The 26,697-nt window shown below is 38.5% G+C and overlaps 1 protein-coding gene across 3 annotated transcripts in view; it reads right to left on the bottom strand.

Moving 5' to 3' along the window:
* The window catches only part of PAK2 (p21 (RAC1) activated kinase 2), a 48,772-nt gene that overhangs the window by 3,298 nt on the left and 18,777 nt on the right, over window positions 1–26,697 (bottom strand). For all 3 annotated transcript variants that reach the window (XM_081329081.1, XM_081329082.1, XM_081329083.1), the window contains exons 3-14: window positions 23,347–23,447; window positions 22,805–22,955; window positions 21,490–21,521; window positions 18,642–18,743; window positions 17,192–17,318; window positions 12,921–12,984; window positions 12,267–12,315; window positions 11,451–11,563; window positions 8,509–8,626; window positions 4,076–4,175; window positions 2,244–2,440; window positions 1,134–1,271 (exon numbers count right to left, since the gene is read on the bottom strand). In XM_081329081.1, coding sequence (XP_081185207.1) covers window positions 1,134–1,271; window positions 2,244–2,440; window positions 4,076–4,175; window positions 8,509–8,626; window positions 11,451–11,563; window positions 12,267–12,315; window positions 12,921–12,984; window positions 17,192–17,318; window positions 18,642–18,743; window positions 21,490–21,521; window positions 22,805–22,955; window positions 23,347–23,447 — 1,292 coding nt within the window. The remainder of the gene's footprint in view (window positions 1–1,133; window positions 1,272–2,243; window positions 2,441–4,075; window positions 4,176–8,508; window positions 8,627–11,450; window positions 11,564–12,266; window positions 12,316–12,920; window positions 12,985–17,191; window positions 17,319–18,641; window positions 18,744–21,489; window positions 21,522–22,804; window positions 22,956–23,346; window positions 23,448–26,697) is intronic.

The raw sequence follows: 26,697 nt of genomic DNA, 5'->3' as shown, positions 1-26,697 counted from the left end.
AAACAGGACGTTTTAATGGATAGGTATTTCAAAACATCATTTCAAAACAAACACTTTGAAAACAATCCTAAAATGAAATTATACACAAAAATATTTTTCATATAGGTGCCCAAGAAAATTGGTAATGATAAGAGTACATTAAAAGAAAGAAGAAGCATGCAACCTTGGGGAAGTTTCACTACTTAAAAAGTCGCAGAAGTAACTCCACAGATGGATTTTACAATGAAGGAAGAACATTCTTCCACCATTTCTTTACCAGAATATTTAAATAATTATGATTCTAACTACCTTATACATTATCTCTATGCTAGAGATAAGGTGAAAGTAAGTTCAGTAAATTGTGGCTCTTAATTTTCAAACTTTGTTAAATGGCACTAACAATATCTTTCTTGAACTGAACAAAACCAAGACCTCTGCAAATTCTTCCTATCCTAAGGAATTCTACTGAAGTAACTCCAGATATCATCCTTCTATATCAGGGGTGTCAAACTCACCATGTCACGTGATGTGCCGCGATATATTGTGACTTTTCCCCCCATTGCCGGAGCTGGGGTGGGTGGGGTTTCGGCATAACGCATCCAGCTCATGGGCCGGCAGTTTGACACCCCTGTTCTATATACAATAGTGACTAATCTTAACTGTATTTTTACAAGCATCTAGGAAGGCCATGTAGCTGTCTTCCTTTCTCTCCTTCACGACAATTTTCCTGTATTAGCAAAGTGAACCCTGCATCTATATGTTAAAGACAGACTTTTAATTTCAGTTTAAGCTGAAGTGGAAAAGAAACAAGTGTTAAGTACAGAGCATCCTGACACACTGACAAAAACCTATTAAGCCAGAATGGTGAGGATTCTGCAGTATGCCAAGAGTAGAGTAAGGATAATCGTGTGTTTTCCACTGGTTTACCACCTGGCTTGTGGAAGAACGTATAGCTCCTCTCTTTCCAAAAGAGTACATATTGATGAATATGAGAGGAACAGAAGGATTCTATCTAGATATCCAAGAATTTTTTTTTTCAAAGGCAGCAATTGCTCCCAAGAAATCAGAGTGGGAAACTTCTCAGATCTTCCCCTTATTGAAATGTATTTTATTTATATTTAACATTCTTAATTTACAAACGTTAGTTCCTTTACCTGTAGTAGTTCTTTGGCCGACCCTCTTTTCTCTACATCCATTTCCAAACAACTATTTAAAAAGTCACGGAATATTGGAGTCAGTTTCTCTGGGCTCTGCAGCTCTGGGGTGCCATTGGTTGCTATTAAATATAATGCCTACAAAGAAAAAAAAACTTGAGGATTAATAAATCAAAAGCTGAGATAGCAAAAAAAGAAAAATCAAAAAAATGGCTAACAGATGCCCATCCCGCTGCTTATCATTATTTCACCGAAAAGCTTTTTACTTTTTATTTTGATCACAATGTGTCTCACACTGTATGCATACTACAGTAATAAATGTCACTCTGTTATGTACAACTGAGGCTTGGGATGAATTCAACTGCTTCCTTTTCTCACCACTATTGGTTTCTTAATGGGCCTATTTTGGATTTTGGAGGTTACCCAGTACCCTGGAATACCACAACTCTTTCATTCACCCATTACATTCTTTTACAGATCCAGAATACACTCCTCTTGGCTATTTTAAACAGATTAGTCTGAGCCTATGATATGTTGTGATATGTATTTTTATTTGGGAGTTACCTGCGGCAACCACTTTGTGTGTAATGGGGGGCAGGGTTGTAAGGTAATAGCTCTGTCTTTTTCACTAATCTATGACAGCATGACACAATAACAAGCAAACTCTATGCCTCAGCCTAACTCAACTTTCTCTAAAAATTGTCAACCCATTTCCACAACCAACTTAATCTGGAAAAGGAAAACAATTAAGAAAATGGGTGATCTCACTTAATTTTCTGCCTTTTTTCCAACCCACTCCTTTCATGCAAGAAAACACTCTTAAAGGATAGTGAGCCTCATCAGAACAAAACAGTTCTACACCTCTATTCTGCACCTTTTTCAGTTTTTGAAAAAAATTATTTTAGCAAACTTCATGTAATCGACTGGGATGTACTATAAATTAGAACTCACTTTCAGAGAATGGCTGAAATTTATTTAATTTGTGACTATAATACTAAATATCCCTAAGCTTTACTACTAGCAACTGTTTTAAGATGCAAACTTTCCACTAGCAAAAGATCATAGAGCTTTTTTTTTTTGCTTTTTGCTGCATTGTGGGGTAGTACTTACCCTTAAAGGGTTTTCATTGAGATAGGGAGGTTCACCTTCAACCATTTCAATAGCCATAATACCTAGAGACCAGATATCGACTTTAGGGCCGTAAGCCTTCCGTGTGACCACTTCAGGAGCCATCCAATATGGTGTTCCAACCATTGTACTACGTTTGCTTTGCTCTGGAGTTATCTGAGCACAAAACCCAAAGTCAGCTGCAGAGGGGGGAAAAACATGACTTAAATATATCACTGAGGTCATATTTGACATCTTTAGCACCCCAATTATCCTGAACAAAAAGCTATTTTATGCTCATTCAGATAGTCCTTGACTTATGACCACAATTGGAATCAGAATTCCTACTGCTAAGCAAAGTGGTTGTTAAGTGAATCACACCCAATTTTACAATTTTGGCACGGTTGTTAAGCAAATCATTACAGTTGTTAAATGAATCACATGGTCAAATGAATCCAGCGTCCCTATTGACTTTGCTTGTTGGAAGCCAGCTGGGAATGTCACAAATGGTGATCACATAATCCTGAGATGCTGCAACCACCATAAATACAGGCTGACTGTCAAGCCCCCAGATTTTGATTATGTGACTATGGGGATGCTGCAATGATAAGTTACTTTTTTCAATGGCATTGTAACTTTGAATGGTTGCTAAATGAATGGTTGTAAACAGAGGACTACCTGTATTGCTTTTTTGGATACTGAGTTTTGAGAAGACCCCTGAAAACTCTAGGATGGAACAACAGACTTACTATAATATTATGTTTGACCCATTACAAGCAACCACTATTAATTTAAATTTAAAAATGTTCTTAATGTTTTGCACATCATGTTTAAGCGCCCAAATTTAAAAAATATACATCAATATTAAAACTGTTTGGTGACTTCATGTAGACAGGAAATAGGCAAATTTTGAAAGAATTTTAAAAAAAAAAGTACATTATTTTTCCCAAGCAGATTTGATCAAGCTATTCATTTAGCCATAAGAAATTTGATCAAGCTATTCATTTAGCCATTATAACATTATGTTTCAGGTGCAAACTGACAAGGAACATCACAAAAGTGTCAGAAAGTATAAAAGTGGTGATGTTAATAAGCAACACAATATTCCAACAGTATTCTAACACAATATATTACTATTTTTTGTTCACTTGTGTTTGGGAAACATCTGTTTTAATCATGACTTAATCTATACATCAGCTGTAGAATACAATGAAAAACAAATTTTGATTAACCCAATTAAATGGAATGGTACAGTCTCTGAAGAACCCCTTTAAAAAAGCCAGCATAAAAAGCATAGAAAAACTCTGCATGCTTCAATCATCTTTAAAATGCATGCAAACAGAAGGTATAATACAAATTGCAAGTTTTATAACTGCAATATGTACTGCACTTTATCTTTCACACAGCACTACCAATATAAAATACTAAAAATTTTCAGAATTATTATAATTGAAAACACAACACCCATAATCATGATAACAGATATAGTCTAAACTTCTCTCTTCAATTTAAATTTGTTTCAAAATTATATATTTTATTCTTATTTTTATAAAAATAAGACTGATAGGTCTTAAATACTTTTGCTTATTGATATTGTATTTGATAAAATGATCGTGCTGAACACAAAACTTGACCAGCTTTGTATTGCCTTGTTTTTGAAGCATTGGGTGACATTTTAAAATAGTGAGGGAGGGAAATATCCACAGAGACATTGGCTGGCTGAATAATGTCATTGTTAGTCTAATCAAGGTTGCCACCTACTGGCTTAAAAATGAAAACTTAATGGTGATACGAAGTTTAATATTATGTGAATGCTGGAGCTATCATGTACTTACTCAGCTTAACTGAACCATCCATTCCCAAAAGCACATTGTCACTTTTTATATCTCTGTGAATCACCTGGTTGGCATGTAGGAATTCCAGTGCCTGCAAACACTGCATGAAGATAATTGAAAGGTTTATTGTCTAAACAAATTCAAAATTTATATTTGGCTAATTGAGTTAGACCCCTGATATACAGTCAAGTCCAGAAATATTGGGACATCGACACAATTCTAACATCTTTGGCTCTATACACCACCACAATGGATTTGGAATGAAACAAACACAATGTGCTTTAACTGCAGACTGTCACCTTTAACTTGAGGGTATTTACATCCAACTCAGGTGAACGGCGTAGGAATTACAACAGTTGGCATATGTGCCTCCCACTTGGTAAGGGACCAATAGTAATGGGACAGAATAATAATCATAAATCAAACTTTCCCTTTTTAATACTTGGTTGCAAATCCTTTGCAGACAATCACAACCTGAAGTCTGGAACGCATAGACATCACCAGACGCTGGGTTTCATCCCTGGTGATGCTCTGCCAGGCCTCTACTGCAACTATCTTCAGTTCCTGCTTGTTCTTGGGGCATTTTCCCTTCAGTTTTGTCTTCAGCAAGTGAAATGCATGCTCAATGGGATTCAGGTCAGATGATTGACTTGGCCATTGCATAACATTCCACTTCTGTCCCTTCATAAACTCTTTGGTTGCTTTTGTAGTATGCTTTGGGTCATTGTCCATCTGAACTGTGAAGCGCCGTCCAATGAGTTCTGTAGCATTTGGCTGAATGTGAGCAGATAATATTGCCCGAAACACGTCAGACTTCATCCTGCTGCTTTTGTCAGCAGTCACATCATCAATAAATACAAGAGAACCAGTTCCATTGGCAGCCATACATGCCCACGCCATGACACTACCACCACCATGCTTCACTGATGAGGTGGTATGCTTAGGATCATGAGCAGTTCCTTTCCTTCTCCATACTCTTCTCTTCCCATCACTCTGGTACAAGTTGATCTTGGTCTCATCTGTCCATAGCATGTTGTTCCAGAACTGTGAAGGCTTTTTTAGATGTCATTTGGCAAACTCTAATCTGGCCTTCCTGTTTTTGAGGCTCACCAATGGTTTACATCTTGTGGTGAACCCTCTGTATTCACTCTGGTGAAGTCTTCTCTTGATTGTTGACTTTGACACACATACGCCTACCTCCTGGAGAGTGTTCTTGATCTGGCCAACTGTTGTGAAGGGTGTTTTCTTCACCAGGGAAAGAATTCTTCGGTCATCCACCACAGTTGTTTTCCGTGGTCTCCCGGGTCTTTTGGTGTTGCTGAGCTCACTGGTGCGTTCCTTCTTTTTGAAAATGTTCTAAACAGTTGTTTTGGCCACGCCTAATGTTCTTGCTATCTCTCTGATGGGTTTGTTTTGTTTCTTCAGCCTAATGATGGCTTGCTTCACTGATAGTGACAGCTCTTTGGATCTCATCTTGAGAGTTGACAGCAACAGATTTCAAATGCAAATAGCACACTTGAAATGAACTCTGGGCCTTTTATCTGCACATTGTAATTGGGGTATCACACACCTGGCCATGGAACAGCTGAGAAGCCAATTGTCCCATTACTATTGGTCCCTTACCAAGTGGGAGGCACATATGCCAACTGTTGTAATTCCTACACCGTTCACCTGAGTTGGATGTAAATACCCTCAAGTTAAAGCTGACAGTCTGCAGTTAAAGCACATTGTGTTTGTTTCATTCCAAATTCATTGTGGTGGTGTATAGAGCCAAAGATGTTAGAATTGTGTCGATGTCCCAATATTTCTGGACCTGACTGTATATCACGCAACAAGAGAAATACAAACATTTAGAATACTGTATAAATATATAATAACGTATACATTTTAGAAACCATAAATACTATAAATTAGTTGGAGTATAAAAGGGGGTCAGAAACCAAATACTTGTCTGTACTATTTTTTCCTATTTTTTTCTTTTTTTTAGCAATTGCTAATAGCAATAAAAGTGAAATTTTGGCACTAAGCTCAAAGATTTATTCTTTTCCATACCATAAAAATCTCGGTGTACTTTGTCTGATATGATCAATCTTTTATTAATGTTATACATAAATTGCATAACTTTAATAATTTCTTTGTCCATTAATTGATATATCTTTTAAAATTGTATCCGTTTTAAATAAATAAATCTTAGTGAACCACAGAAGTACTTTCTGTTTTTGTCTAGGAATTTTTCTACATATTGCATTTATATCAACCATAAACATTTCTTCATCTAAAATTACTGTTTATGTATATACTGAGATCAGTTATGCCATTCTTCATGCACAGTATTAATTTAAATGCTCTGATTCATCTCAATTAATTTTGCAAAAAGACCAAGCCATTAATCTAACACACTATCATTTTCATTAAAAAGGCTTCCAAACCCAGAGATATTAGTATTTCAGAAGAATTTTGTACTGCACTCAGTGTATACATGTGCATCTCTTTCAGCACATGGAATCTATTACATGAATTGCAAAATTGTGAAAGCTGATAAGCAGAATATTGCCATCCAGTTTGCTTCTTTGCTGTAGTGAAATACTTTCCTCCCGTTTCAAGATTTATATTATCCATATTTTTTTTAATTCCATTTATATCCCGCCCTTCTCCGAAGACTCAGGGTGGCTTACAAGCTTAGCAGTAGCCTTCATTCTATGTATATGCCTGCTTATTAGGGCTTTCACACACACACACCCCAAGCGGCATTATTACAAAGTCAGCTTAATTGCCCCCAACAATCTGGGTCCTCATTTTACCTACCTCGGAAGGATGGAAGGCTGAGTCAACCTTGAGCCTGGTGGGATGCGAACCTGCACTAATTGCAGGCAGCTGGTGTTACTTAAGGAGGCATTAGCCCACTGCTCCACCAAGGGTCTTATGAAAATGCAACTATAAAATTATTAAATGGTTGAATGGGATTAGTACAGACTTAGTGGAATAATTTATAACTAGACTATACCAACTGAGAGACACAATTTGTTCTAAAGGAGAAATTACACATCTTAAAAGCATCCACACTTACTAAAAAGTTGGAATGACTGAATTTGGCTATGCTATACAATGCATAGCACTGAACAAGTGATACTTACAAATGGTCCTTGCATTTATGACAATTGCAGCATCAGTGCAATCGTGCAATCAGAATCCAGACACTCACTAACTGATTCACGTCCATGTTGCAGTGTCCCAAAATCATGTGATCAATATTTGCAACCTTCACTGCCAGCTTCTAACAGGTCAACGGAATATCTGGCAGGAGGTTGCAAATGGGAACCAGATGACATTGTGTTTAATGACAGACAGCATGGGATTCACTGAACAATAGCAGCTAGAACTACTAGAACTGCCACGTCGCTAAGCAATGTGGTCACGTGATATTACCCTTTATGACCACATTGTTTAGCAACCAAAATTCTGGTTCCAATTACTGTTGTTAAGTGAGAACTACAGAAAAGATGTGACGACTACTTGCTCAATAAAGATGGTAAAATGTTAACAGGTGAAAAAAAGAGCAATTCAATTCTTGATTTGACCCTATCTTCTCCAACAAAACAGTATATTTCATTAGGCAACGGTCCAGCAGAATGAAGAAGCAAGAATGAAGTTTGAGAAACACAGTCATGGAGTATGTATTTTCTGTAAATAGTTTAATACTCCAAGGGCAAATGAATTGTATACTACTAAAACCATAGGATTCCCAAGAAGTTCATAAAAAGAGTAAACTGTAAGCACCTTGGAAGCAATGCAATAATTACCAGTAGTATGAATCTATCCTCAATAATCTTGCCAGATTAACCTTCCCCCATTTTTTAAAGGAGGTAACTTTCTAACTAAATTTTGGGAGAGCTCTAGAGATAATACAACTTCCTTTCAGCAAACCATTTGACAACGTACCCTATGACATTCTGGTTAATGTGTGCTAGTTACATATGGACTAGATGATAAGATAATTAAATAGATACATAGCTAGTTAAAAATCTTGTTGTTGAGCTACTACAGTGTACCAAATGGTTCAGTTCCTGGCTTTCTAATCATCAACATGTTTATTAATAAATTAGATGAAAATATGGAAAGAATGTTTATTAAGTCTTTCTTTCTTACTTATATTTTTAGTCAAATATTTCCTATATATTCAACCAGTATCACAGGCAAAGGCAGTTCAGAACTCTCTGCAGCATGGATAAACAATTTCAGTGCAAATTTGTGTCCAAGAGACTAATCCACACTATTTCTCCCATTGACATAGCTAGAGTTTCTAGATTCAGAAGTTATTTTTTTATCCAGGATATGTTTTCTCAGTATTTACATTCAGAAAATCAATCAATATCTATAATAATTGATATTTCCCAAAGTGGTAATTAAATCTATCTCTTCCCTTAATCACTCACCTCTCTGCAGACAGCAGCAATCTGAGCCTCGTCCATACAAGTCTCTGTAACTACATCTGTAAGGGATCCGCCAGCCAGATACTCCATTACAACAAAAAGTTCGTCTCCAACCAGGTAGCTGAAGACAGAAAATCAACATGTTTGAAGTTAGATTGAGAAAAGGAGCTTAGGTAAATATACAATAAAAATTCATTAGCATTGGAGTTATATATTACGCAAGCCCTGCATTAGCTACCAATTGGCTTCTGAATACAGTTAAAAATGCTAGTTTTAACCTATAATGACCCTGTCCTGTTTAACCACAATGATCCTGTCCAACATAAGCAACTGGGAAAAGACTGCTGATGGTCCCCCCCACTACTGGGAAATTAAGGGGCAAGGCTAGGAGCAACACATACTAGAGATTAGGTATTGGGATGCTTTTTTTGTAACTAGGTAGCAGTCTCTTCTTCCTTTGCCCATCTCTTCCCATGCCTATCAGGGCTGAATCTGCACTAGACCAGACAGGTCATTTATCTATTCTGGGCTGGGAAACAAGCAACCAAAAAACCATTATCACAAAAGATGGAGAAAAAGATGCAAGATATAAACCCTGGGTCTGATACACAGAGTGGACAGGATTACTGGAATCAACTGCATCCTTGAGAATGGGGAGGTGGTAAAGAGAATGACAAAAGCATGATTACACCCTCAAAATACAAGTGCATCATGACAACATATCCATGTATGTAAAGGATAGATCTTGCAGTGCAACACTGACAAAAGGAGCAAGATTCTGAAAATGTCTACAGCTAGAATCTACCTATCATATTCCAAGTAGCTTATTTTATTATTAAGGCTTCTTGTGTCTACAATAAAAGCAAGTTATCTATCAAGGTCTTGGCCTTGACTGTTCTACTGTACAGTTCTAAGTTCATTTTGAGACACCCAGTTTGGTCTAATGGGTAAGGACTAGAAAAACAGAAGACTCTGAATTCAAGTCCTGCCTTAGCCATGAAAGCCCGATGGGTGACCTTCAGCCAGTCACTCTCTCTCTCAGCCCAACTCATCTCACCGGGTTGTTTTTCTGGGGAAAATAGGAGGAGGAAGGTTTGTTGGGTACATTTGCTGCCTTGAGTTATTGTAAAAATAATAAAGGCGGGATACAAATTACACAAATTAAGTAAATAAATGAATTTCAGTCAAAGACCAGTATAGAAGAAAACAATCAATGAGCTGGTTCAAAACAAAAGGGGAAAGTTAGATACAAAATATAAGCTAAAAGGATAGAACAGAATATTATTACCACTATTACCAGTATAAATTGTATCTCTAGAATTAAGAGTGTTATTTGTTTAAAACTAAAACATAGAACTAAAATTCTAAGACAGAAGCGTCCGTGTGTTATTCAAAGATTAGCCAAGTTGCACTATTTTAAAGAATATGGCAGTTGGTCATCTTGGCTCTTATCATGTTGACATCATAACAGAATTTGGCAATGTCTAGGGAGCTAGAAGTCCCTTTAATCTCTAAGGAAGAGTTTTTATATACAGATGGTTTCAGATAAGGAAGAATTTTAATATTTGTATAAAAGCCTTAGTATAATAAAATATGGAGACAGTCTAGCAGCATATGGATATTTTTGTATCTGCTTTCCAAAATGACTCTTCTACTGTTAGCTTCTGACATTCAGTGTGAGATAAAGAAGCACACATATAACTCTATTATCTATTTGTCAGATAATTTATCAGTCAGTCAGTCACAAAGTGAGTATCTTGGGTCTTTCTCTCACATTTATTTTATTTATTTATTATTTTATTACATTTATATACCGCCCTTTCCCTGAGGACTCAGGGCGGTTTACAGGAAATTAAAAACCAACAATACAAAAGTTAAAACCAATTTAAAAAAGATTAAACTTAACCCTGTGCAATTAAAACCCCGATTAAAATAAATTACTCCTCAGCCTGAGCCCGAGAGCTCGAAGAGCCAGGTCTTCAGGCCCCAGCGGAATGAACGGAGGTCGGGGGCAGTCCTCAGCTCCACTGGCAGCTGGTTCCAAAGGGCAGGCGCCCCCACTGAGAAGGCCCTATCCCTGGGTGTCACCCGCCGGCAATCTCTTACCGGTGGGACCCTGAGCAGACCCTCCCTGTGGGAGCGCACTGGACGAAGGGCATTTGATGCCGGCAGCAGGTGTTCCCTCAAACATTCTTAAATGTTTGTTTTCTAGCCATGAACATAGAAGGCACTACATCACCTTTTGAAGATGATCTTGTCTGGTCTCAGATATTTTAACTTCGTCTTGGAAATTTCAACCCTCACAGTACCTTTTGTCATTCAGCGGTTGCCTGATTATCAGTCACATATCTACTGTTAATCCTCTTGCATATATACCCACAATTTTATTATTCTTAGGTTATTCTTACACCCAAAAGTTATCACAGAAAAAAGATAGAAATGAAGACAAGTAAGAATCACCCCCAAAAATCTGCCTAGTTGAATTTTTCCCTGTCCACTAATCATTACCACCAACAGCCCAGGAAAATTTTATATTGTTTATTGCAATGAGTTACATTCTTTGTAACCAAGTTTAGAAGAACTATGATCCTAAAGGTAGGACACTAATAATTATACTGTATTAATAGTAGCAATAATAGCCTTTTCTAGAAAGTAATGGAAATTTTTGATGGTATTATCAAAAATTGTTGTCTTTTACTAGAGTGACTTGTTTTAAAGCTTAAGTATAATAATTGCAAAATAGTACTAACTACCCAAGTAATATGTTTCTTATTTGGAATTACAAAGTTATGTACTATTTTTATGTATGCTTGTAATTTCTTTAAGAAACATATCATATTGATCTTACAAGAATGCAAGAACAGACAAAATCTGGCCAAATCTTTGAGTTTTGATACTGACTTAAACTTAACTTTCCACCAGCTACATATTGTACTACATATTACCTGTCTAGAAAATTGACTATGTTTGGGTTCTTCAGCTCTTTCATTACCAAAATTTCATTGATAATCAACTCCTTTTTGGGTTGTTTCTGTAGGTTTATTTGTTTTATAGCAACCTGAAAAGTAAAGAAAGAAATCAGAAGCTGATATTCAAACAGAGGCAATTTGTATACAATCTGTGGTTTCTACAAGTTTAAGTTAAATTAATGGGGAAAATCTAGACCAAGTTAAATACAATAACCATTTGGTTCCATCGTGAGGATAGACCAAACTGAAAGTTACATCCCTTATAGGCATATACAACTAAAATAAATAATTAGTAACAGAAAAAGGTATGTCCTTGTTCTCGATAGATACATCAACTTCTCATCTTCAAGTCAACAACTGTGACCTGGATTCTAGATAAGCAAATCAAATTACAATGAGATTATAATAATGATAACTTTATTTATTGTCACTTTGAATGTACACCAATTGGCATACATCAAAATGAATGTCAGAACAGAAAATAATTTTAATAGAACCCTGAGATCCACCAGCTGGAGCTAGAGCTAGATACCAAATTTTTCTCATGAGCTATGAACTGTGATGACTTAAATCCATCTCATAATTATTAAGAATTAATAATTTTATGCAATATAACTCAGTTCTAAATACTGTTACTGCAACAAAACCAGAGATCTCCTTTATCTATTCTAAATAAGCCAGAAACTTAGTAGTATATTTAGTATCTTCTTAAATTTCATTGTATTTTATAAAGTTTCACCAATGAGTTCCACGGCATATCCAAATGAATATCAGCTTTGAATCTGTTCTTACCTCCTGTCCTGTCGCAACATCTATTGCAATGAAAACGGTACCAGAAGCCCTAAGAAAGCCAAATATGCAATTAGTTGTAACATTTCAGGTATTTAACATGCAGGTGCATGAGCAGGAAAACCTTTGTATTTCCTGGAGGATATCATTGTAATTTAAACACAAGTGGGGTGAGATTATATCATAAACTAACCTACAGTAAGTTCAATGGTTACATGAAATAACATAGAAAAACCTAAATCTTTCATTTTACAAAAGAAAGAAATAATGAAATCACATGGACAAAATTTATAGTCTGCATATTTGGGCTTATAATAACCTCACGCTATTCTCTTCCACAGGAGAGAGAAAAAGCTCATTCTGAAGTTAAGCAGCAAAAAAATGGTAAGTTGCTTGGAATTCTTGTTCACAATTTCCAGATATCCAACAAAATATAAGCCATAAAACAATTATTAATGTGCTGTACTATTTACAATTTATATAATGGGAAACATTACATAAATTGTAAATAGTACACATTAATAATTGTATTATGGCTTATATTTTGTTGGATATCTGATTTGATTCATATGCTGACATACACTCAAACCAACACGTATGTATGCTAAGATAACAAAAATTAATTTAATTATGCACAGCATATTAATGAATACTTACCCCTGTCCTATTTTTTCATATCTAGTATATTTTTTCTTGGGATCTCCTATACTTACAATGGTTCCTAAAAAGAAATTGTAACAGTATAAGTAAACTAAAAAACAGTATCAGATCCAAAGCAGTAACACAAACAATACTGACTTGTGATTAGATTAGAAGTCATTATTTTCCTCTCGTATTGGTTTGGATTCAACATTTCTATGTTTAATGAAAAGAGGAAGGAGATATTTCTATCAACATTCCTGTTTCATATAAAGCACTATTTCTAAATTGTACCAATTCAGCTCTTTATCTCCAGAACACAAAGGTAGTTCAAAGGCAGGACAATCTCCTTTATTAGCACTAACTCTGCTCTCTTCAATCCAGTGGTTATTATGTTATTATGTTATTATTATAATGTATGCAGACAACCTACAGGTCATCTGTAGTCTCACATATTTTTCTGTAAAGCATTAGAAAACCAAGCCTTATCTCATTTACTGAACAACTGAACCCCAGGAAACAGATCATTTTTTCCCCAAACTTAATTTCACTGAATAAAATTATCTTGGGAGGAGAGGGAGTCACTGGGAAATGAAGGGAAATAAAATTCCCCAGTACCAAGAAACTCTAATTAAGATTATCAATTGCCATTTCTAACAATGAACTTCTGAAAACAGATTGTCAAAGATGGATTAAGGATAAAAGCTCTTTCTTCTCTATTATTTCAATATGCAAAAGCAAAGACATGTTGTTTTACAAAACTATAGATATTTTTATGAGGATATTCAACATTCAGGAAACAGGTTTTGTCTACAATACAATTGACAATGAAGCTAACAGAGAAACGTACATGCTAAGGAAATAACTATTCTCTCAAATGAAGTTTATTGTTGTCACTGTTTGATTTTTCAACAGGGGAGGATCACTTTCTTCAGGGCCTTTCAGTAGTCATCAGACACAACATAATATATTTAATACTATTTGCTAAAGCAACTAGTCATAAAGGACTCAAATGTCTATACACCAATGCACAGAGTATGAACAGTAAACAGGGTGAACTAGAAATTCAGGTAAATGAGGGCAGATATGATATTGTTGCCATTATGGAAACAGGGTGGGATGAAACCCACAAATGGAACACACAGCTAGAGGGATTTAAATTATTTAAAAGAAACAGACCAAACAAAAGAGGAGGTGGAGTTGCTCTCTATATAAGAAATAACTACATCTCTACAGAAATAGAGCACAACAATGATGAAAACTGTCTTGAATGCATTTGAGTCAATATAAAAGGGGGGCAAATGACATTTCCATAGGTGTATAGGCTACCCAACCAAACAGAGGAAATAGATGAACTTTTTGTCAGTCAGCTAACTAAGGTATGTAAGAGCACATCACAATAGTAATGGGGGACTTTAATTACCCTGACATCAACTGGGAGACAAACTCTGCAACAAGTGGAAGATCAAACAGATTCCTGAAAAACCTAGCAGACAACTTTGTCTCCCAAAAAGTAGAGAAGGGAACTAGGGGATTAGCCATATTGGATCTAATCCTCACTAACAAAGATGAAATGATAGGTGTTGAAGTCACAGGAACCTTGATCATGCAATATTGGAATTCAACATTAGGGAAGCAGAAGCAATAGAACACAGTCAAACTATAGCTTTGGACTTTAAGAGAACTAATTTCAAAAAACTTAGAGAGAGCTTGGGAAGGATTCCATGGATGAGAATCCTCAAGGGGAAAACAACTCAAGAAGCTTGGGAAATTTTGAAAAGTGAGATAATAAAAGCCCAGTCTAACACAATACCAGCAAAGAAGAAAAATAACAGCTCTCAAAAGAAACCAGCATGGCTGCATAAAGTCTCTGATGAAAGATAAAAAGGACAAGTATAAAAAGTGGAAAGAGGGGCAGATAACTAAGGCAGAATATAAGCAAATAGCCCGAGCCTGAAAAGATGAAGTGAGGAAAGCTAAGGCTCAAAATGAACTAAGGCTTGCGACCAGTCAAAAATGACAAAAAAAGCTTCTTTCAACATGTAAAAAACAAGAAAAAAAGTTAAGGAAATGATTGGTCCATTAGTGGGAGAAAGAAGGTGAAAAGCAACAGGGAGGAAGCAGAACTATTTAACTCATTTTTTGCATCAGTCTTTACACAAAGGGGGAAAAAAGGTCCAACCTATCAAAAACAGTACCATAAAAAACAGATTAGAAACACAACTTAAGATAGGGAAGAAAATGCTAAGTGAGCACCTGTCCAGCCTAGACGAGTTCAAATCACCAGGACCAGATGGATTACACCCAAGGTTCTCAAGGAACTGGCATATGTGATCTCAGAACCACTGAACTACATTTTTCAAAGATCCTGGAGCACTGGGGAACTACCAGAGGACTGGAAGAGAGCTGATGTAGTTCCCATCTTCAAAAAAGAGAAATAAATAGATCCAGGAAACTACAGACCTATCAGCCTGACCTTAATATCTGGGAAGATTCTAGAAAGGATAATCAAACAACGAATCAGCGAACACCTAGAGGCAAACAAAGTCATTACTAAAAGCCAACATGGGCTTGTCAAAAACAGATTATGCCAGAGAAATCCTATTGTATTCTTTGACCAAGTGACAAAATTGGTGGACCAGAGGAATGCTGTGGATATAATTTATTTGGATTTAGTAAGGCATTTGATAAAGCAGACCACAACCTACTACTTGATAAGATAGAAAAATGTGGGTTAAACAGCATCACCACCAGATAAATTGGTAGCTAGCTGTACTCAGCGTGTGGTCCTCAATGGAACTGCATCTACATAGAGGAAAAGTGTGTAGTGGGGTGCCCCAGGGCTCTGCTCTAGGCCCAGTGCTCTTTAACATCTTCATCAATGATTTGGACGAGGGGATAGATGGGTAACTCATCAAATTTGCAGATGATACCAAGCTAGCAGAAATAGCCAACCCTCCAGAAGATAGGCTTAAGACACAGGAGGATCTGGACAGACTTGAACACTGGGTGCTATCTAACAAAATGAAATTCAATGATGAAAAAAGTAAGGTTCTACATTTAGGCAAGAAAAACCAAAAGTACAGCTATAGTATAGGTGGTACCTTCCTCAATAGTAGTAACTGTGAGAGGAGTCTTGGAGTCCTAGTGGAGAATCACTTAAATATGAACCAGCAGTGTGCTGCAGCTGCCAAAAAAGCCAACACAGTGCTAGGCTGCATTAACAGAGGGATAGAATCAAGATCATGTGAAGTATTAATACCACTTTACAATGCCTTGGTATGGCCACACTTGGAATACTGCATCCAGTTTTGGTCACCACAATGTAAAAAGATGTTGAGACTCTAGAACAGACATGTCAAACTTGCGATGTCACGTGACGTCGCACAACATATCGGAGCTTTTTTGCCATTCCCAGCAATGGGGTGGGAGTGGCTTCCCAATGATGCATCTGCCCCACAGGCCGGCAGTTTGACACCCCTGCTCTAGAAAGAGTACAGAGAAGAGCAACAAAGATGATTAGGGGACTGGAGGCTAAAACATATAAGGAATGGTTGCTGGAATTGGGTATGTCTAGTTTAATGAAAAGAAGGAGTACCGGTGACATGATAGCAGTATTCCAATATCTCAGGGGCTGCCACAAAGAAGAGGGAGTCAAGCTATTCTCCAAAGCACCTGAGGGTAGGACAAGAAGCAACGGATAGAAACTAATCAAGGAGAGAAGCAACCTAGAACTAAGGAGAAACTTCCTGACAGAACAATTAACCAGTGGAACCACCTGCCTCCAGAAGCGGTGAATGCTCAAATACCATTTGTCTGAAATGGTACAGGGTTTCCTGCCTGAGCAGGGGGTTGGACTAGATGACCCCCAAGGTCCCTTCCAATGATCTGCAAATGAGGCCTTGTTAGGACTTCAGATACTGAAATTTAAAGCTGTCCTTCAGTTCAATATTCTAACACCAATTCTCACAACATTCCTGCTGTGTCTGCACAAGAAAATCCACTCTGTACTTCTACAAAAAGTCAAATCCAAACATATACGAAAGATTAACTTAATAGCTGGCAGCACCTAAATTCTCGTTTGATCTAAAAAAAAAAAAACTAAGTACCATCTGGGTATCTAAAATAATATACCAGAAGAAGGCAGTGCTAAAAACAATACCCAGAAAATTACATGGATATATTCATGTAGTTAGTAGGAATCAATCAAGACTCATACAGACTATACAGCATATATGGTTTTGAGATAATCAATATCTTATTTTTATGACTATCATATTCCTACTTACGTAATCTTTCTGTGATTTCTTCATCTGACATCTTGTTTTTCTTTTTCTGTTTATCAGCTAATTTAGAACTGTCACTTGAATCGCCAGATGGTGTTGGGATGGGATCTATTACTGATCGTGTATAAACCTTAACAAACAAGATCATGGTTGTAATCTCATAGTATTTTAACATCTAATTTCTTTTCAAGTATCATATATATTAATAGCCACCACTGTATGTAACTATGTAACTACTTGAGTTTGACGATTAATACTAAAGTTTGATGTGTAATGGTTATAAAAATGGAAACTTCACTTTTTCCCAATAACGTATCATGTAATTAATCCAAATAGATTTTAGTCTCATAATGTGCTCCATAATTCTATATGAAAGATAAAACTAGGGCAACCGCTAAACTACAAAGTTGACAACCACCGCAGACGTCAGCAAGACCAAATCACTTCTATACTGTTGGCAAGAAAGCTGCATGGATTTCTCCACAGTGACCCTGAGTTCAGCTTGATTCTAATATGTCTTTACCTTTACAGAATAAAGAAGGATTGGTCTGCATTATCTGGTGAACTGTAACACTACTACAGGTAGTCCTCGACTTACAATCACAAATGGGACTGAAATTGTGATCACTCAGCAATGAGGTCATTAAATGAGTCATCACATGACTGAACCTGATGTTGCAATCATTTTTACAGCTATCATTAAGTGAATCTCATGGTTGTTATACAAATTCAGCTTCCCTAATTGACTTTGCTTGTTGGGAACTGACTGGGAAGGCCACAAATCACAATCACTTGACTACAAGACACTGCAACCATTGTAAATGTGAGCCAATTGTCAAATGCCTGAATTACAATCCTGTTACCACAAGGGTGATATGATGATCATAACTTCAAGGACAGATCAGCAATAACTTTTTCCAAGGCTGCTGTAACTTTGGACCATCATTAAAGAAAAGGCTGTACGTCGAGGACTCCCTTTTGCATATTTTGATCTACAAACGATCATCCTCTGTAAATATGGAGGGAACTATTCAAGTAATGCTTCGCCCTTAGCAGCCATATATACTATCAAAGTAAAACCAAATCACTTTTCTACCTAATTCAGATGGGGAGTGCTGACCAAACCAGAAGAAAATTAAGCTGCTAAGAGATAGGAACTTTTCAGAAGTATAAAATACTGGTTTTAAAACAGAAACAGATGGCAACTGCATGCAAGAAGTAGGCCTCATTAATCAATGCTAATTATGGATCTTTCTCTGAAGAGTTTTATCTACTGTATATCACAGTGAACAATAACATTACCAAAGGATTGTGGCTAAAAGCAACAGATTGGTCTAAGTCACCAAGTCCATTTGGTTTAAGAGAGATTTGAACTATACTTCCTCAGATTGTAGAAAAACTGCAAAAAGCTCTCCTATGCATTAAGTAGTGAAAATGAAATAAAACTTCTCACCGATTTTGTATGATCTGGTCTTGGAGCAATAACTGGAGGAGCCACTTCATCTTCCTCGTCCTCTTCAGTTGCTATTGAAGGCTCTGACCTTTTTGCATTGGGCTATAGAGATTTTAAAAAATGGGGAAAATAAATGAACTCAGCTATAGATGATTTATTTATGAGGCCTAATTAAATATTGGTTCATTATAAAAAGTGTATGTAGTTGAAAACACTGCACATAGTCTTCAACTTATGACCACAATTTCAGTTGCTAAGCAATGGGATTCCGTCGAAACGTTGCTCCTACACCTTCAATTCTACGCGGGGAAAAACCCGAATGACCAAAGATCCATATATATATATATATATGTATATGTATATATATATATATATATATATATATATATATATATATATATATATATATATATATATATATATATATATATATATATATATATATATATATATATGTTTTCGTAGATTCTCGCGGGTGTCTGTATGTGTAGATCTAGAGTCTCGGGTTTCTTCCCGCGTTCCTTTCATCTTCAGAAAGTTGTGGCGACGTTTCGACGAAATCCCATCCGTCATCATCAGGCCGGAGTGTTCCTCCTGCTGCTTCCAGGAGCAATGCGTGGTCTGGCTGTTCCTTTCCTTCCAACTGCCGGTGGGGCTGTGTTCTGACTGGGTGGAGGCGTGGCTGCTTTCTGATTGGGTGGGGGTGTCCTCCGATTGGGTGGAGGCGTGGTTGTCTTCTGATTGAGTGGAGGCGTGGCTGTCTTCTGATTGGGTGGATGCGTGGTTGTCTTCTGATTGGTTGGAGGCGTGGCTGTCTTCTGATTGGGTGGGGTATGTTCTGAATGGGTGGGGTTTTTTGTTGTGTTGTAATATCCTGAGTGTTGTGATTTGGTATCCTGAGGAGTGGGCTGTGTAGTGGCCTCCAGAGCTTTGGTTTGGCTCCGAGTTCGAGGACCTGCTATGTATCTCTGGTATGGGTCAGTCAGGTTCGTGTGTGCGTTCTTCTGCTTGGGTGATGGCACTTTTGCTTGACTTGTTCTGTCTTCTGTGTGGGAGAGTTTTTGTTCTGGGTGTGGATGAGTCTTGCTGGGGCTGGTGGCATTTGGGGTTGTTTGTTGGTTTTTTAAATCCTTGTTTGCTGAAATTCGTTTCTCTATCAATGCTGGTTTCCAAATGGCATGTAGGCGGGAGGTGTCGTCTCGCTTGTTCATACTGTCTGGGTGTTTTTCTATTTCAATGGCTTCTCTGATTATTCTGCTATTGAGATGTTCTATTTTGGCGATTGTTTTTGTACCTTCAAAATTGATGTTGTGTCCCGTAGTGTTTATGTGTTGTACTAGTGAAGATGTGTGATCTTTCTTCTGTACTGAGTTCTTATGTTCTTCTACACGTACCTCTATTCTTCTGTTAGTCTGTCCGATGTATGTTGCTGGACAGGAGGCGCATGGGATTTGGTATATGCCCTGGTTTTCCAGTTCTATTTTGTCTTTGGGATTTCTCAGGATGGTTGATATCTTTCTGTCAGTATTAAAAGCGGTTTTGATGTTATGTTTGCGTAGTACTTTACTGATTTTGTCGGTTGTTCCTTTTATGTAGGGCAAGATGGCTCGTCCGTTGTTCTGTTCTTCTTCTTGGATGTTTTTCTGTTTTGGAGTCCCCTGCTGAATCATATTGGTGATTTTGTTTTTTTGGAACTTGTTTGCTGTCAATATGTCTGTCAGGGTGTGTAGTTCTGTTTGTATATGTGTTTCATCTGCAAGGCGTCTGGTTCTTGTTATTAGTGTTTTGGCTACTGAATTTATTTGTGCTGGGTGATGATGTGATTGCGCATTGAGGTAACGGTTGGTGTGTGTTTTCTTTCGGTAGACTGTGTGTCCTAGGGTGCCGTTTTGTTTTTTGTATATAAGTACATCCAGGAAAGGTAACTGGTTGTTTGTTTCAATCTCCATGGTGAATTTTATTTTGGGATGTAGGCTGTTCAGGTGTGTTAGGAAGTTTTCTAGCTCCTTTCTTCCACCCAATCAGAAAGCAGCCACGCCTCCACCCAGTCAGAACACAGCCCCACCGGCAGTTGGAAGGAAAGGAACAGCCAGACCACGCATTGCTCCTGGAAGCAGCAGGAGGAACACTCCGGCCTGATGATGACGGATGGGATTTCGTCGAAACGTCGCCACAACTTTCTGAAGATGAAAGGAACGCGGGAAGAAACCCGAGACTCTAGATCTACATATATATATATATATACACACACACACACACACACATATATACACACATATACACACACATATACATATACACACACACAAACTATGCAATCTATATATCAAAAATCAATGTGCATAATTTATCCAGTAAGGACTTGTGAAAAAAGGGGTATTACATATATTAGCTGTCACAGAAACCGAACTCCAAAACATGAGTGACATATGGATTTAAGTCATAATGGTGGGCTTTTGGCTTTGCAAAGGTAAAAGCACCCCCTAACTGATATTGCACCTATCAAAAAAACATCTAACCTTTCCTTTTCCCAGGTTTTCTCTCTCCCTTTTCCACTGAACCTTTGCATGAGACAACAGGTAAATTACTGTTCATACTTACTACAAAAAAATTAGCTTATAGAAGAGATCCCACTTTTCTTTTGCCTTAGCTGAATTAATCTGTGAAACTTTAAAACAAGTTTCTCATCACATGATCCTGAAAGCACTACTGACGAACTGAACTAGAATGAATGAAATTCTCTCCCTGATAACTAAATACATGGGAAAACAAAATATCCGAAGCCTATTAAAATTGGTGTACAACAGGATTTCAATCATGAAAGGAAACGTAACGTAAATGTACTTACTGCTAATGCTCCTGAAAGAAATCCATCCTTATCTAGAAAAAAAAAATTATTTAATGTGAACAAAAAAATTAAAGTATTAACGCAATAATAACACTCGTAACATGTAATGAGATGATACACACCTTGTTCCAAAGAGAGCTCTGAACTAATTGAAGTAATAAGACAAGTCCTAGCCTTTAGTTATATTCCAGCATAAGGTGCTTGCAGTAAAACAAAAAAGCCCTACTTGGTCCAACTATTTTCTAAAGAAGCAAAACATCTGAAAGATGAAGAATGAAACTCATATTCTCTCTCCTGCACTATTAGAATAAAGTATCCAGCAAACTGTTGTCTGAAGAAATCGAACACTGAATTCATACTATCTCCATTTCATGATACTATTGCCTTTACTTTCCAAGGGAATTAAAAGTATTTCGTATTTTATGCACAATTAAAAAATAAGTCTTAGTTATACTTCAAATTCCAAGGGAATTAAAAGTATTTCGTATTTTATGCACAATTAAAAAATAAGTCTTAGTTATACTTCAAATCAAGTTTATATTTAATGAAGTGCATTTTGGGCTGCCCTGCCTTCCTTAATTGAAAGGAGAAAGTTGATGTGCAAACTTGAGTATATTTAGCCTAGAGAATAAAGGGCTGAATAGAGATATGATAGCAGTCTTCAAATAACTGAGGAACTATTACACAAAAAAGGAAGTAAATTATTCTCCATTGCCCTAGAATCAGAATCAGACCGGAACTAATCAATTAAAACTCCAAGAAAGAAGGTTCAGACATTTCCTGACCATCTAAGTTGCAGGATGAAGTAATGAGTTCTCTTTTGCTAGAGATATTCAGTGGACCAGCTAGTGGAATGTACACTGAGGAGGAAACTGGTCATGATGATGTGTAAGGTCCACTACAATTCTAAGATTCTATGACAAATCTAATCATAGAGTTAAATCATCCTTAAATCATGCACGGAACTAGTAACTTTAGTCTTTAGATGGGCAGAGATCCCTACTTTAAATAAAAACAAACTCACATCAGCAATTGGTCTCTTCTTTCTCAAATGCCCTTCCAATTCTTTAAATGGGTAATAATTCATATGCCAATTACTAAAATCATCTCTCCAAAACAGCTGCACAGTTCTGGCAAAAGATACAGCTAAATTAAAAAAATTGCAGACATATGCCATGTTCATTTTCTGAAACACTCACTTCCTAATTATTGCCAAAATGCTAGTAAGTTCTATTACACATAGATTTGCCCATTTATACCTCAGTTCTTTTAACAATGAGTTTAAGGTGCCCCATGAGTTTGGCCAAAGACATACCTGTAGCAGAAAAACTCAAGTATTTCTGCTTTGCTGTGTCTTTAGAATCATAGAATTTCAAAACATCTAATACAGCCTGGGGATTTTTTTTCTGTTCTAATTTGGTGATGTTTGACGTCTGTAGCAGCCTAGCCCACTGCTCTGGCATTCCCTGGTAAGAAAAAGTACAAATTTATGTATTTTAAAATGTATTATATCATATCCTCTAAATCAGGGGTAGGCAACCTTGGCTCTTTTATGACTCCTGGACTTCAACTCCCAGAATTCCTGAGCCAGCCATACTGGCTTAGGAATTCTGGCAGTTGAAGTCCACAAGTCATAAAAGAACCAAGGTTGCCTACCCCTGCTCTAAATGATAAATCTCCTTGGAATATTCTACTTGCATAAAGGTACCAAGTACATGGCTAATCTTTGGGGAAGGGGAAAATATTTACTGAAATATTTTAGTTCTGAAATATATGAAAAAGTAAGAAATTTTAAGCATTAATTTCACACTGGCAATATCGCAGTGCACACTGCATAGACAAGTTTAATATACTTACAGTGAATTCCCCAGTAACTGCATCAAAGCCAACATGAATAGTATGTTCAAAATCTGATGGAGGAGAGATTTCAGGTCTCTCTTTTTCCTTTTTCCTACTCCCTATAAGGAAAAGAAAGCATATTTAGTTTCAGAATGGAGTCATCCTTTCTGAAGTTCAACTATTTTGAAGTTTTAATAAACCTGCCTGTAACATTATATATAGAAATTGCTAAATCTAGAACTGCTCCTCTGTCCTAATAGTCAGGAAGTTTTGAACCAGTCATCAAATCAAATTTCAGCTCAGTCATAAACGAACACATATATACAAATATAAATGAATTGTGCTTGTAGTACCTTGTTTTTGTCTATTTTTTATTAGAAAGAAATGCAAAAAACAAAGCTAGCATAAAAAAATCAACCAATGTCACCTGAAATTCTGATGGGAGGGAGGAAGAGAGAGAGAGGGAGAGAGATGGCAATAGAGAGATTTGGTCATGTAAGGACCTAGATAGGTAGCTCCAGATTTAGCAAACCTGGAAAGTAACAGCTCTGTCTTTGTAGAACTTCTGCAAGCACTTACTGAAAGCTGTTTATGAACTGAGTGATGAAAGAAAGCCTCAGGTATTAAAAACAATGATGCTCACTGGCTACAAACAGAAGTGGTTATGCCCAATAATTAAAGATGTTGAAGTGTCTGTTAAATCTCAAAAATGCTCAAGAATTACTGGCTTTTTTTTCCAGGGGTGTAACGCCATAAACTCTTGATGACCAGGGTAGTGACATGGAAGAAAACAGAACGGAAAACAATACACCATGTGAATAGTCTTCTGGCCTTTATTGTTTTTGGACAGATATTATCAATAACATACATAAGAAGACCTCCAATACATTAAGAACTCAATCTGTATCAACAAAGCGCCTTACCAAGGCAACTTCAACCCTTCCAGCCACATGACTTGGGAATCCTTATTGGCAAATGAAGTAAATTATATGAGAGCTTCAAGGATTCCTGTTTGCAAAAGATTATATAACCGTCGGAGAACAACATGAGGCTTTTTACAAATTTGCCATGAAGTTTGAAGAATTTCTATTTCAAATGATCTACTGATGACTCTTATCAAATTAGCCAGGTTATCGTCATTCTCTACACACTTCTGTTGCTCTGTTGACAAAGATTTTATTATATTTATATTTTGTGGACTGTTATCAGCATCTAGACTTTCTATATGAAATCAGCAGTCATATACATTTCCTGCATGAATACATAAAACATTTTAGGCTCCACCAACAGAAAGTGTTTCCAAATCATGGAATTATAGTTCCACTTTATTTTGCATTGATCATATTCTATAAGTATTGAGTCTAGTTAGGCTTAACCCTTAAGAAGGATTAAGAGGTAGGCAAGAACAATGATAGGGGACTAGAAACTAGGCTGTAAAGAACAACTGGAGAAGCTGAGCTGTTCCACAGGCTGGGGACAGTGACAAAAAAGGAGTGATTTCACAGTCCTGCAATATGATGTTTAATAAAAGGGATCTCAAATGCAGTCACTCTACCAGAATGTACCAGGAAACAATTGGGGACAATTTGTGTACTTTTAAACTACAAATTCCTTGTTCATTATCACTCTAAGAAAACCTAAAAAGCAGAAACAGGACCTATGTAGTCATTAATATTGTTAAGCTGCTACAAACAGATACACAGAATTGCTCACTTCCGTATAGCAGAAATACCGTATATACTTGAGTATAAGCCGAATTTTTCAGCCCACTTTTTGGGCTGAAAAATTCCACTTCGGCTTATACTCCAGTCAACAAAAAAACTTACCGAGGACTTGTGCGCGGCCGAGGCTTTGGTGCTTCCGGGATCGCGCGCACCTCTCCCAAGCCACCGCCGTCCGAGACCTGCCGAAGTTTGGGGAGGTTTGGGGAGGTGCGCGCGCACCTCCCCAAACCTCCCCAAACGTCGGCAGGTCTCCGTTCCTCCGCGCCCTGCCTGCCTGCTTCTTTCCGCAGCGGAAAGAAGCAGGCAGGCAGGGCGCGGAGGAACGGAGACCTGCCGACGTTTGGGGAGGTTTGGGCGCCTCCCCAAACCTCCCCAGGTCTCCGTTCCTCCGCGCAGACCTGCCGACGTTTGGGGAGGTTTGGGTGCCTCCCCAAACCTCCCCAGGTCTCCGTTCCTCCGCGCAGACCTGCCGACGTTTGGGGAGGTTTGGGCGCCTCCCCAAACCTCCCCAAACGTCGGCAGGTCTCCGTTCCTCCTGCCGACGTTTGGGGAGGTTTGGGCGCCTCCCCAAACCTCCCCAGGTCTCCGTTCCTCCGCGCAGACCTGCCGACGTTTGGGGAGGTTTGGGCGCCTCCCCAAACCTCCCCAAACGTCGCGCAGACCTGCCGACGTTTGGGGAGGCGCCCAAACCTCCCCAAACGTCGGCAGGTCTGCGCGGAGGAACGGAGACCTGGGGAGGTTTGGGGAGGCGCCCAAACCTCCCCAAACGTCGGCAGGAGGAACGGAGACCTGCCGACGTTTGGGGAGGTTTGGGGAGGCGCCCAAACCTCCCCAAATGTCGGCAGGTCTGCGCGGAGGAACGGAGACCTGGGGAGGTTTGGGGAGGCGCCCAAACCTCCCCAAATGTCGGCAGGTCTGCGCGGAGGAACGGAGACCTGGGGAGGTTTGGGGAAGTGCCCAAACCTCCCCAAACGTCGGCAGGAGGAACGGAGACCTGCCGACGTTTGGGGAGGTTTGGGGAGGCGCCCAAACCTCCCCAAACGTCGGCAGGTCTGCGCGGAGGAACGGAGACCTGGGGAGGTTTGGGGAGGCGCCCAAACCTCCCCAAACGTCGGCAGGAGGAACGGAGACCTGGGGAGGTTTGGGGAGGCGCCCAAACCTCCCCAAACGTCGGCAGGTCTGCGCGGAGGAACGGAGACCTGGGGAGGTTTGGGGAGGCGCCCAAACCTCCCCAAACGTCAGCAGGAGGAACAGAGACCTGGGGAGGTTTGGGGAGGCGCCCAAACGTCGGCAGGTCTGCGCGGAGGAACGGAAACCTGCCGACGTTTGGGGAGGTTTGGGGAGGCGCCCAAACCTCCCCAAATGTCGGCAGGTCTGCGCGGAGGAACGGAGACCTGGGGAGGTTTGGGGAGGCGCCCAAACCTCCCCAAACGTCGGCAGGTCTGCGCGGAGGAACGGAGACCTGGGGAGGTTTGGGGAGGTGCCCAAACCTCCCCAAACGTCGGCAGGAGGAACGGAGACCTGCCGACGTTTGGGGAGGTTTGGGGAGGCGCCCAAACCTCCCCAAACGTCGGCAGGTCTGCGCGGAGGAACGGAGACCTGGGGAGGTTTGGGGAGGCGCCCAAACCTCCCCAAACGTCGGCAG

This window comes from Vipera berus (genome assembly GCF_964194415.1).
Source record: "Vipera berus genome assembly, chromosome: 5".
NCBI classification, from domain to species: Eukaryota; Metazoa; Chordata; class Lepidosauria; order Squamata; family Viperidae; genus Vipera; species Vipera berus.
This window is presented reverse-complemented; position numbering and strand designations above follow the sequence as displayed.